The sequence below is a fragment of the Halichoerus grypus genome, chromosome 8 (assembly GCF_964656455.1).
Source record: "Halichoerus grypus chromosome 8, mHalGry1.hap1.1, whole genome shotgun sequence".
NCBI classification, from domain to species: domain Eukaryota; kingdom Metazoa; phylum Chordata; class Mammalia; order Carnivora; family Phocidae; genus Halichoerus; species Halichoerus grypus.
In genome coordinates, this window is record NC_135719.1 from 5,261,284 (window position 1) to 5,273,501 (window position 12,218).

Genomic DNA, 12,218 nt, shown 5'->3' on the forward strand with positions numbered 1-12,218 from the left:
TGAAGCCTAACTGCACCTCCTCCTGGCTCTTCACCCCTGTCCTTGTCCGTCCCTGTGACGGAAGTCCGGTTGCCTCTTGGTTTATCCCACTGCCAGCCTCCTCTTGTCTTTCTCAGCTCTGCTCACCCAGCCACGGCTTGTCCGTTGCTTTTCATTTTCCAAATTGTGCCGCCACTTTCTTCCTTCCCATGATCTCTGTCCTCGTGCTGTTTATTATCATTTTAGTCTTATTTATTTTCAAAGTGTTGTTCATTAATATCTCTTGTTGTTTAATGTTGTTTTAGTTGTTTTTAATCGAGGTTTGGGAGACAGCAGAGCTAACTAAGCTCTTTTTCTTTCTTCAATCTTCCATCTTAAACCAGAAGTATGGCTTTAAAAAAACAAACATGATTTTCACAGAGGACACTGGCTAAATTGACGGGTGTTTTTGTTTTGTTTTTTTAAAGACAATAGAAATTGTCATTGAATGGGAAATGTCTGGTGAGGAAGTGAGATTTAAGATCACTTTGAAACAGCAGAAGAAGTAGGCTTTGGGGAGCATCGCACAGAGTACCCCGGGGAAGAAGGGCTCAGGCTTTTCCCTCACTTTGACACCTCCTAATCTTAAAGGACTTATCACTTAGAAACGCCAGTCGAAGCTGATTAGTGGCTTTGTTTTACAGATGGTGTCCTCAGATCGAAGCCCACTTTCCTTCCTGCCCACAGAAGCTCAAGCTCAAGTGTCCCCGCCACCCCCCTACCCCACCCCCCAGAACCTCTCCCAGCCCCTCCTACAGCAGCCCCCTGCCCAGGAGCCTCCTGCTCAGCAGCCCCAGGCCGCCTCATCCCTGCCTCCATCCGGCTTCCCGCTCCTCACGGCCCAGGTGGGTCCTAGTGGGGACCCCGGTCACAAGGGAACACTTACTTGCCCCGAGTTCCGAGCTAAACGTTCCCTTCCTTATTCCCTGAAGGGTTCATCTTTGACCAGCTTCTTCCCAGATGTGAGCTTTGACCAGCAGTCCATGAGGCCAGGCCCAGCCTTCCCTCAACAGGTGAGCGAACATCCAGGCAGGCCTCTTCCTCGGGGCAGGACTTGCACTGTTCAGGCTGCTCAGGGCGTAGAACCCCCCACACCAAATAGACTAGGTACCCCATTGCCCAGATTTCAGATGAGCTCAGCAGCTAAGGGAGCCCGCAGTCTCCCCTAGCCCTAAAGTGCTGGTGCTGGCTGCCTTCTTTGGTGTCAGGCCTCTGCAGAGGAACTCTTTGAACAAGTGGTAGAAGATTTCTGATGACAGTCTAGTTCTAGAACTGTAGAATGGCTCAGAGGGAAGGGACCACCACAGTCCACTGGTCTGTCCTGCGGAGGAGACTGAGACGCAGGAGGGGCTCGGTCCACAGGCCTGGCTGCCAGAGCTGGCCCAGTGTGGCTTCCCAGGGGAGCTTGGTCCCGCCGGGGCCAGACGTCCCTCCCTCAGATACTTTCATTCAACCCCTTCCTTTGGCTTTTTAGGTTCTCCCTAACCTGGACCATTTAAAATATCTCTAGATGTTATAGTGTCCATTAAGTATGGATTGGGCTCTAGGATGGATTAAGGAGAGAAGGAAGGATTTTGAGCATTTTACAGATCTTAATAATAATTACAACAGTAAAAGAAATAAAGACAGATGTTTCCTGAGTAGGCCATGGTGAAGACTCCTGGCATAAACCAGTAGTCCCTGCCTTTCATTTTCTGAAGAAGCCCGTTGAGTTTAGATGAGTCAGTATCTCCCTGAAAGATGATAGAAATGCCTACTTTTGAAAGATTAAAAAAAATAGTTTGGAGTATTAATTTCTGGAAAGGCACCTAAGATAGGCCCCAGTTCTCACCAATCCTCCCAGAGGCTGTCTCACGGAGAGGGGACTGCCTGAGGTTCCTCCCTCTGAGCGTAAGAAGGAAAGGGTCCCCCTGCCTCATTTTTCTAGAAACCAAAGGGCAAAAGAGCCCCTTGGTCATCACTTCCTTGGTTATAGAAGGAGCCTTTGGAGGGTTCCCACAGACGGTGTTTCCTAAGGCCTCGGTGTGGCTGGGAAGGAGGGGTGTGTGGGACCAGAGGGGCCACAGAGACCGTGACTGTTGGTGTCTCCTCAGATGGTTTAGTGGGCCAGGCTGTGTGTGAGCGGGGACGAGTCACCCACACTGTGGGCCTCAGGGAGCCCTCCTCCACCCCAGCACCTGCCTGCCTGAGAGGAATATTCTGTGTGGGATCCTAGAGAGAAGGGACCCAAGACGGTTCCATGCAGGTTGCATTCTTCCCTCCTCGGAAGCAGAGATCGTTCCTTACAGTTGCCCTCTGATGCTTCCAGGGGCCTCTGGTGCAGCAAGGTCCCCGAGAACTGCAGGACTCGTTTCATTTGAGACCAAACCTGTATTCCAACTGCGGGGGTTTCCCCAACACCATCCTGACAGGTGAGTGTGGGCCACCCCTCAGCTCTACTGTACTGTTTGTATTTTGCTGCGTTTTTACAGATGCCATTGTAAGAGAGTCTAAACATCATATAAAGCAAAGAAATGAAAGTCCCCCAGCTCAACTTTAGCTTTTCAGAAGGCAGGTGATCGCTGTCCTGGCCGGGACGCCGGGGGTGGGGGGCACGCGGGCCGTCTCTGTCCTGGCTGGAAGATGACAGTGCCGGCGTTTGCGGGATGTTGTCTGTTGTACATGCTTCCTAACCTGCACTGTTCTCCCCTCTTGCTGCTCCTTCCAGAAGACTCGAGTACCAGCCTGTTCAAAGACCTCAGCAGTGCGCTGGCGGGCATGCCCGAGGTCGGCCTGAACATGGACACTTCGTTTCCATTGGAAGAAGAGCTCCAGATTGAACCCCTGAGCCTGGACGGACTCAACATGTTAAGTGACTCCAGCATGGGCCTGCTTGACCCCTCTGTGGAAGAGACGTTTCGAGCCGACCGACTGTGAGCAGAAGGGAATGGGCCAGGAGCATTTCCTGCTGAAGGAGCGGTGCTAGAACGGCGCGGCTCGGAGTCAGCTGCACCCCGGGGCTTGCGTGATCTCGGGCTCCGGACACGGAAGGAGCCAAGTCCGTGACTCCCAGCTCTCCGACGACGCCCCGTCTCGCACCCCGTGGCTCACTGCACACCGCGGAGCCGTGCCCTGCCCCTCGGGCGAGCGGGCTGCTTCGGAGCTTCCGATGACTCCCTCGTCACCGAGACCAGTACACCCTTTCCTTGGCCGTCTAGTCCGTCGATGTGTAAAAGTAGAGCAGAACCGTGGAGCAGGCCGCAGTAGCGTTGCGAGGCGCTCGGAACCACTGATCTTAGTCCACACTGAAGAGGGGGCCTGGCCTGCGAGGCAGGGAGGGGCTGCAGGCCTTGGGGAGTTGGCTCAGCTTCGAGCGACGGTAGCAGAGCACCGCGAGGCCTTCCCCGCTGCGCCGCTGACCACACGTGCCAGGATCGCCCAGGTGCCTTAATGCCAATATGAAGAATTTTTACCACGACTTCAAGAACTGATTTGAGTTAAGCAAACTGAATGCTCATTTGTTTTCTCCAAGTATGTAATCTCCTTTCTGCTGCTTCAGTACACCTTTTCCTGTGACAAGGGGAAAAGGAGGACTGTTGTATTCAGTCACTGAAAAAAAACCAATCCCCCGGTGATGGACGAGCGTGAAGAGAAAAGGGCTTCCTCTCGATGGGGGGGCGGGAAGAGAGGAAGGCCGTAGGTTTCTCGCAGACCCACGATGTCTTCCAGATGCGCTCCAGACCAGCGCAGGCCTCCCTCTCCACAGGCCGGCCGCAGGGATGCTGGGGTCCGAGTCAGGCCCTCCGGCCGCCGAGCAGCAGCAGGCGGGAGCTGTCTCTGTGCAGCAGGAATGTTCATGTAGCCCCGCTAGACCGGAAGCTCCTTGAGCGCAGGGACTGTGCCTTATTGGCTACCAAACCCTGAGCACCTAACAAGTGCAGGCACTGGGTAGGTGCTGTGTTTCTGCGCCCTGAAGGCGTGAATGAGCAAACGGAGAAATGAATGAATGAATCTGCCCGGCTGCAAGGCAGTCTAATCTCTAGCTAGCCCCATTCCTTGCCAAATCTCAGAGCTTTAGCTTTTCTAACACTTGTGCCTCTGGTTAAGCTAGGCATGCACTTTAATATGCTTCTAACACTAGGTGACCAACTCCACGGTGAGACCGGGCCCCCGTCTCCTCAAGGGTATGCTCCAGAACAGGCGGGTGGAAACTGTCTTCTGAGCGCACCCAGAATGGCTGGGCGCACTGAGGCCTCGGGGCTCCCAGCCAGGCCCCCACCTCAAAAGATCGTCCCTTTCAGATCTGTGTTTTGCTCTAAATTGCTTTTAAAAGAGATTCATTCTTTGAGGTTGAAGAAAACATCTACAGTAAAATGAAGGCCTAATTCATGAAGCCATCATTAGTCATTATTAGTACCTTAGCGTAAAATAGTATGACTGGATTTCCACCACTGCTTGCCTCCTCTGACTTAGCCCCTGACCAGACACCTGCCGGGTGGGTTCGAAGAGCACCTCTGGGGAGGGGTCTGGGCAGTGGGGCAAGATGTGGGCCCGGGAAGACAGGACGGGGAGGACAGGAGCGCTCAAGGAGAGATGGAAGATCCTGGAACTTTTGCCAGACAGCCACTGCCCTTCCGGAAGACACCGGGAGTGTGGCTGAAGGTCACTAGACTCCCCCGCCCAAAGAAGCAAGGCCCTACCGCACAGGTCTGCATCAGACACGTCGGCGCCCCACGGCAGGAAGAGTCTGGAACGGGATTCTGGGCTGTTAACCTCTCCAGACCTCATCCCATTCCTGTCTCCAGAGGGATCCCTTTACCTCCAGTCTCCCAAAGAACCCCGATGCACACCACTGCAGCTTCCCCTGGGGCCCAAGTCCTCAGCCTCACAGTGGCCCCGAATCTCTGCTGTTGAATGCAGCGGGGTCCTCGCCCGAGCTCCAAGCCCTGGTCCCAGTGCAATTTTCAAATCCCTTTATCCTGAGGATCTCGGGAGGGCCGTGACTCGTTCAAGTACAAGCCCTTTCCCCGTGGTGGTACACAGCTCCCCGGTGCGCCGAAAGACGTCAGCTAGCTCCATGCCGCCTTTCCTGGGTCGGAGGCCCCCCAGGTCTGACCTGGCCTTTCACACAGGGAATGGTGCTGATGTTATGAGTTTGGTTTTTTTTTTTTTAAGTGGCATTCCCAGCATAACCCACTCGTTGCGCAGTGCCTTACCCGGGGTGGGGGTCCAGCTCTGTCTGCACAGCAGTCCTGCTTATGGCAGGGGGCCCGGGACCTACGCGATGAAGTACGCTGCCCCCCCGGGGCAATCTCCCCGTGACTCATGGAAATGGAGGCTCCCAGGAACAGTGACTTGTCCAGGGGGAATATAATGATGACAATAAGGTTTAGCACTGAATTAAATCTGTCCTTTGGTCCACCAGTCCAGTCTTTTCCTGTGAAAAGGTTTTGGGCATTATCCAACCCACTTTGCTTACATGGCGTCAAGGACACCCGTGGGCAGGTGTCACTCTGACCTCCAGCGGGTAAGTCTGCCTTCACGGCTACCTTTGCAACAAACCAGGCGTGGTCCTCGGCATCTGAAGCGGCTACGTGCGTCAGAATAAACGATCTTCCGCTATTTAGTCTTGTTACAAGAAATCGACGGCTGTACTACTCTCATTTACTAGCAGTTAAACAGTATAGAACTAAAAACCTATCTGTGTTCCATTTTTTCTTTCTGTACGGTTGTGGTTTTTAGGACACACGATGTTAGGAGAAAATTTTTCTGATCACGCCAAGACCACCATAAATTCTCCTCTGTCCTGTTTCATTTCTCCTCAGTCTACTGTATATTAGCCGAGCTGAAGCCCTGTGTATTCCAGCCCACCCGCACGTCTGAAGACGTTTCCGACTCGCTCTCCTTGGCTCTGATGCGCAGGTGGTTCACTCGCTCTGCGGTGGGACCATCGCAGCAACTAATCAGACTTCCCGCCAGTGTCCTAACTCCCAGGTCCCTTGTTAAAAAAATATTTAAAGATTGGAATTTGTATAAAGTAGCTTCCAAGTTTTATAATACGTCGTTTTACATCTTTCGTAATTAAAAGCAGCACAATAAGGTTGTATCTGCACTTGGTGTTTTTCTTCAGCCTCCGGAGAGATGAACCGGTGGAAAGCTGTCCCTCCCCCCCCCCCCCCCCCCCCCCGCCCCAGCGCAGCTCGGCCTGCAGGCGGGCTTCCTGGGCCTCGGCTTTGGCAGGTCCTGCCCCGGCCCACCTGTCAAGTGTTGTTAATACACGCGCTGTTGCGCCCGCGCCCAAGAGACTGGAGAAGGACATTGGGGCACAGGGCTCCTTCAAAGCCAGGGAGACCAAGGACAGAGGGCAGCCTGGCAGCGCCTCACTCCCTGCCACCCACCGGCAGCCCCCCTTCCAGACCCCTGCTCCGGCCCTCACCTCGCACACCTCCCCTTTTGAGGTTCAGGCCACGGATGCGCCTTCCCCAGCGCTCTGCTCTTTTGTGCTGGCCTCCAGCCGTCCCCTCTTCACCAAGGGCTTGGCTCTGTTTTCTGCCCCAGTCCTGCCCCCTGCACACTCCAGCAGGGTTCCCAGGCCTATCTCCCCCCCCCCCCAACAGCCATGCTTCCTTCAGACCCACCAGCCACACCCAAGGTTGTCACAAAGGTGACTGTTCCAAAGTCTTACTCAGAAATCCCATCTTTGACCCCAACTTCCTGAGCCACCATGTCTACTCCGGTCCACACACACCCTGTTCTTTGACCCCATGGAGAGTTCTACCCTGGTCCCTGCTCTCAGCCTCCTGTCCTCTCCTGGCTTCCCTCCCTGTCCTGGCCTAGTCCACTGGGCCAGTGGCCTCCACGAACATGGTCACAGCCCTCCTGCTCTGACCCTCTGCCTTCCCCTGCTGGGAGCTGCGCAGTAGAAAACCGGCAACCCCACGCTGTCTGCTGACCTGACCCTCTCCTGCCACGTGGGGTGCTCCAGACCTTTCCTCTCCAGAAGCCCTCATTTCTCTCCTCAGGCCCAGAAATTCCTCACTCACCACGGCTGTGACTGACCTGCTTTTCCTGTGAGGATGCCCTGCCTACCCCAGACCTCATCCCTCCCCGTGGTCTTCCCCTCAGCCCACTCTCCGTGGTCTTCCCCACCAGCCCGCTCTCCGTGGTCTTCCCCGCCAGCCCGCTCTCCGTGGTCTTCCCCTCAGCCCGCTCTCCGTGGTCTTCCCCGCCAGCCCACTCTCCGTGGTCTTCCCCGTCAGCCCACACATATGCCTTCTCGCCTCCTTGCTAAGAATAAACAGAAGGAAACAAGCCTTCCTCAACCCGGCTTCTCCTTGGACCACAACCTTGTCTGCTTCCCCTCCTGAAAGAGTTGCTCATGTTCCACTCATTCCCTTCTCTTCACATCCACAGCCCCAGCTGCAAACCCCTCTGCCCAACACACCCCCCCTGGGCCCCTCCAGTCCCTCTCCTCCTGGCCCTTCCTTGACCCTTCCCTGTCCCTCGAGCCCTGTGGCCACTCACTTTCCTCTCCTTGGCTCCAGTAAACCCCCTTCTTGTTCCCTCAGGTCACACGTCCATCTCCTCTGCGTATCCTCCTCCATTTTCTTCGGATCAACTGCCCAGTCCTCCAAGTTGACGACCCTCACCTTCAGCCTCCTACCCCATCTGCCTGTTAGCTCAGGTTCACCCGCACTCCATCCCATGTCGCCTGCTGCCCTTGTCCTTTGTAGATCTCTGTGCACCAGCAAGCACTCAGAATCAGTCTTCGACACCCACCTTCCCCACGGGGCTCTAGCCCGCGAGGACAGGGGCCATGCCTGTGCACTTGAAGTCTCTATCTCCGAGCCTGGCATGTAGGCGCTCAGTAAATATTCTCAAACTGCCCACTCCTGCATGCTCCCTCTCAGACCACAGCCTCTACCCTGACACGAAAGCTGGACGTGAGCCATCCTGCACCCTCGTCCCCCTTCACTGCTCAGAGCCAGCCTGAGTCCCAGGGCTGTCTCAGCCCCCATTCCCTCTCTGCTCAGCCTGGCAGGGGCTTCCCATCTGGCTGCCTCCTCATCTCCAGCTCCGTGACACGGCCTCTACCTGCCCTCAGAAATCAAAAGGGACGGATTTTACTTTTATCTGTGTGCCTCAGTGTTCCTATCTATAAAATGGGACAATGAGCACCCCCCGACACCACCATTTCATAGCGCTGTGGGGGGTATAATGAACTCACACAATTAAAGGACCTGGAATTGTGCCCAGCACACGGTAAACATTCAATAAATGTCAGTTATTGTAAGTATTACTTGTTGGGTGAGTATGCTGTCCTTCCAAAGACAGGAGGCACAAATCTTTAGTAGTACCGAACCTGTATAATGCTTGCTTTGAAATACCAAATCTTAGTACAGAGAGGAACGTTTTAAACTGATCTTATGTACATCCTGTTTGCCCAATGAATGCGGTACCCTTTGCAAGTATGGAAATGAGGATTTTACAATAAGCCTGTCACATGTGACCGTGTCCCAGTGTGGACACTAGATGGAGCTGAGACCATAAGAGTGGCTGTTCGGACCCAGAAACGGGAGAGAGCCACCTGACCCTCTTACATGGAGCCTTTAGACTGGGCTGGAGGCGGTGCTGGTTCAAACTGGATCCCCTGTTGGAAGAGTACACTAAGAAGTCTGTCTAGTGGCCCCTTAGCCGCGGACGACAGACACTGCACATCACAAGTCCCTCACGGCCACCTGAGAGTAAGGCAGGGCAAGGGTGGCTTCCTGGGTTTACAGAGGAAGACGCAGCCCCGGAGAGGCCCAGCCACCTGCTCCGAGCCCAGGGCCCAGTGCCTCCCTGTGGCCGTGCACGTGGAGCTCCGGGAGTCGCGGGGACCTTGCCCTTCCGAGGGGACCTCGCAGCGGGGGTGGGGGGATGGGGGTGGGTGGTGGCCCCGCCCCCACCTGCCCCAGGGACAACTCCTACCCTCTCCGTGGTGGGGAGCTCAGAGGGCATTCCCCCCCCCACCACCATGGCAGGATTGTCTCTTTTCCGGAAATGTATTGTTTTTTAAGGCTTTGCTTGTATAATAGTCGTGCCCGCTCATTATAAGAAACTCATGTAACACTGAAGAGTACAAACAGAAAATGTCCAAGTGGTTCCGAAAGCCAGCACCCCCAGAAACGCCGACGGAGACCCCCTTCCATGTCCATCTTCCGAGAGAAGGACAGGTAGATGGATGGAGAAAGCTGTCCAAGAAAAGGGCTCTCATACAATACATGCTCTTCTGGGGAAAGTACTTAAATTTCACAGAAGGAAAGGAAGCCTAGATGTAACCAAAGAAATTGCCGGGCTGCAAATAATTGTGCTTATGTTTCTAAATTATTTCCCTAAAAGGAAAGAAAAATACCAAGAGGCTGGATTCCTTTCTTGAAGCATGTTTCCACGGTAGATGGCATCTCTTGACAGCCCGTGATTTAGGATGAGGAAATGAGCTCACCACTTCCCATCCCCTTCCCCCTCCCAGAAGCCATGACTTCTTATTTTTACATTGTCAAGGTTTGTGCTGTGTGCATCCTGTCCTGTAACCATCCTTCCCACCATTGTCTGGCCCAGTTCCGTGTGCGCATGGGTCCTCCGCTCCCTGCCGGCCCTTTTCAAATGGCCTTCCCAGTCCCGCTCCTGAGTTCGCTTGATTTTGGTGGTGCTCCTGCTGACTTGACTTGGCCTTCAAGGAGTCCCTTCCCCGAGGGCTGTGTTGGTCCCAGCCTCAGGGCTGGAGCCTCTGGGCTGCGGGATTGGAGACCTGAACTCTGTAATGGGGGTAGGTGGACTATAACATTGGCTGATTTATGCTGGGTGAAACTGGCACAGTCCCCCAGTGTGGGGACAGCCACTACACTTTCCATTGTGACTCCTTGCCGAAAACCGAGTCTTGAACTTGATACGTAGCTGAAGTTTCAGACTCTGGAAATGAGGGAAATGACTGGTGGGTGGGGGTGGGGAGAGTATTGTGTTCAAGGAAAGCACGTGCCAGGCTTCTAGCCCAGGGGACCTCCATGACCACCCTTCCCATCGCTACCCCCACCCCCATACTTTTCATACCTTTGTCAGCCGTGAGCTATCCTATCGTCACTTGGGAAAATCCAGCTTCTCCTTCAAGGCCTAGGTCAAATGACACCTCCTCTGTGAAGCCTTCTATGAAGCTTGGATTATTATTTGGCAAGTACATACTTCCTTCTGCTTCCACTGTGGGAGGAGTATACCTCCAGCCCCTTTGGCCAATGAGATGTTTGGAGACCGGGCTGGAGCAAAGCCTTAACATGGGCTTGGTGGCAGAGCATGCCCTCTACTTGGGCTGCTGTCATTGCTGTGGGCACAGTCTCTCCCTGCATTGCCCAGTGGGTCCAAAAGAATGAGCCAAGGCAGACCTCAACCAAACCCCTGCCCAGGAGCCAATCTAGCTGCCCAGCTGAAGTTGGCAGGGCTGCCCCAGTCAATCTGCAGACATGGGAGTCAGAAGTAAATGCTGCTAACGTAAGCCATTGAACGATGGGGTCATTTGTTACGGAGCATTGCTGTGGTGATAGCTGAACGATACACCTTCTCTGTCCATTTCCTCTTTTGGGCTTGAGCTGTACTTGGTCCCACAGATTCACTTTACTAGCCATAGGGCTGATTTTGCTGTAGAGTCTGCCTTCCCTCTTGTCTATGAGAAACTTGAGGCGAGGACTGTCTTAACCAGTTCTGACAACCCAGTGCCCAAATAAATGGCACCCAAAGTCATCATTTCCATCAGCACCCTCTGCAGGACAGCTCAATGTGAGTGGAGAGTCCCAGGCCTCTGCCTCTAGGACACATCTGCAAATTTGGACAAGAAGATTCAGAAGCCCCAAGCTTTGGTAGCCACTGTGGGGCGGGGCGTGGGGGGGGAGGGACTCAGAGCACAGCTGCCCTTCCCGGGAGTATTAGGACCACACGGCTTCTTTCATAGCCAGGCTAAAGAAGGGAAACAGGGAGAAGATCTGGTAAGTTCATATTAGAGGGGTGGGGACAGAGAGAATATAAACAAAGAGCCTTGGAGTCATAGAAATCGTGGAAGGCCATTTGCAAAGGTGCCCAAATATCAAGGGGGCAGTGATGGCCACCTCACTAACATAATGGAGGTCTGCCCCAGGAGAGTGAGCACAGGGGCCAGAGTTCTGGGCTAGTGAGGGGCAGCTACAGACCCGGTTTTCCACGCTCTGCCCACCAGCATCTTGCTAGGATAATCTAGGTTCCAGCTAGCCTAGTTTCCTTAAAAGTTATCATCCAAACCAGGACACTTGGTGAGAGTGAAAGGAAGTGCTGTTAGGAATTGTGCCGGGACAAAGCCTTCACGCGGGCTTGGTGGCAGAGCATGCCCGCTCCTTGGGCATAAACAGGGCCTGGCACGCAGAGACATATGGTCAGCCTGGGCACGAGGAACAGGATCTACAGGTGGTATTGCTCCGGGGCCACGTGCAGGGGCTCTGGAATCAGAGACCTGGGTTCACACGCGTCCCCACCCATCCTGGCTGTGAAGCCGGCCAAGGCGGTGGTCTCAGTCTCCTCAGCTGGAAAACGGGGATGGCGAGACCCACCTCACGGGCTTGCGCCCACGCTAGCAAGCGCTTCCTGTTACCTGTCCTGTTGGCTGTAATTCTTTTTATTAAACCGATCCTTTCTTCCTAGACTCCAGAAACACAACAAAAGGATTTGTTGAGAAGACCAAGCTCATGCTCTGAAGGGGGCGCCGCACGGAGCTTTCTCAGCACACGGAGGGGTCCTGGCTGGGCCTCCACCCTCTCTCCCTAAGGCGCTGGTGTCACTCGCCGGGCCGGCCAGGGTGCAGGGGCCACCCTCAGCTCTTCCCCCGTTCCGGAGCCCCAGCACTGACCTCAGAGGGTGCTTAGTCTTTTTTTTTTTTATTTTTTAAGATTTTATTTACTTATTTGACAGAGAGAGACACAGAGAGAGAGGGAACACAAGCAGGGGGAGTGGGAGAGAGAGAAGTAGGCCTCCTGCCCGAGCAGGGAGCCCGATGCGGGGCTCGATCCCAGGACTCCGGGACCATGACCTGAGCCGAAGGCAGACGCCCAACCGACTGAGCCACCCGGGCGCCCCAAGGATGCTTAGTCTTAAGCCTGACCTGGTAGGTCCTGACTCTTCCTCAGCCGGCTTTCACAGGGTCTTCATTTCCACTCAACGAGCCCTGC

General features: G+C 54.5%; 1 protein-coding gene across 3 annotated transcripts in view; it reads left to right on the plus strand.

The window, feature by feature from the left end:
* CRTC3 (CREB regulated transcription coactivator 3) overlaps nt 1-6,101 on the plus strand; it is a 98,800-nt gene extending 92,699 nt beyond the window's left edge. Inside the window, exons 12-15 of one of the 3 annotated variants that reach the window (XM_078078849.1) lie at nt 663-863; nt 951-1,031; nt 2,327-2,429; nt 2,729-6,101. In XM_078078849.1, coding sequence (XP_077934975.1) covers nt 663-863; nt 951-1,031; nt 2,327-2,429; nt 2,729-2,934 — 591 coding nt within the window. In that variant the 3' untranslated portion in view covers nt 2,935-6,101. Of the gene's footprint in view, nt 1-662; nt 864-950; nt 1,032-2,326; nt 2,430-2,725 lie in introns of all 3 variants that reach the window. The other 2 variants (XM_036082812.2, XM_078078850.1) reach the window with 2 other exon arrangements.
* The last annotated feature ends 6,117 nt before the right edge of the window (nt 6,102-12,218 follow it).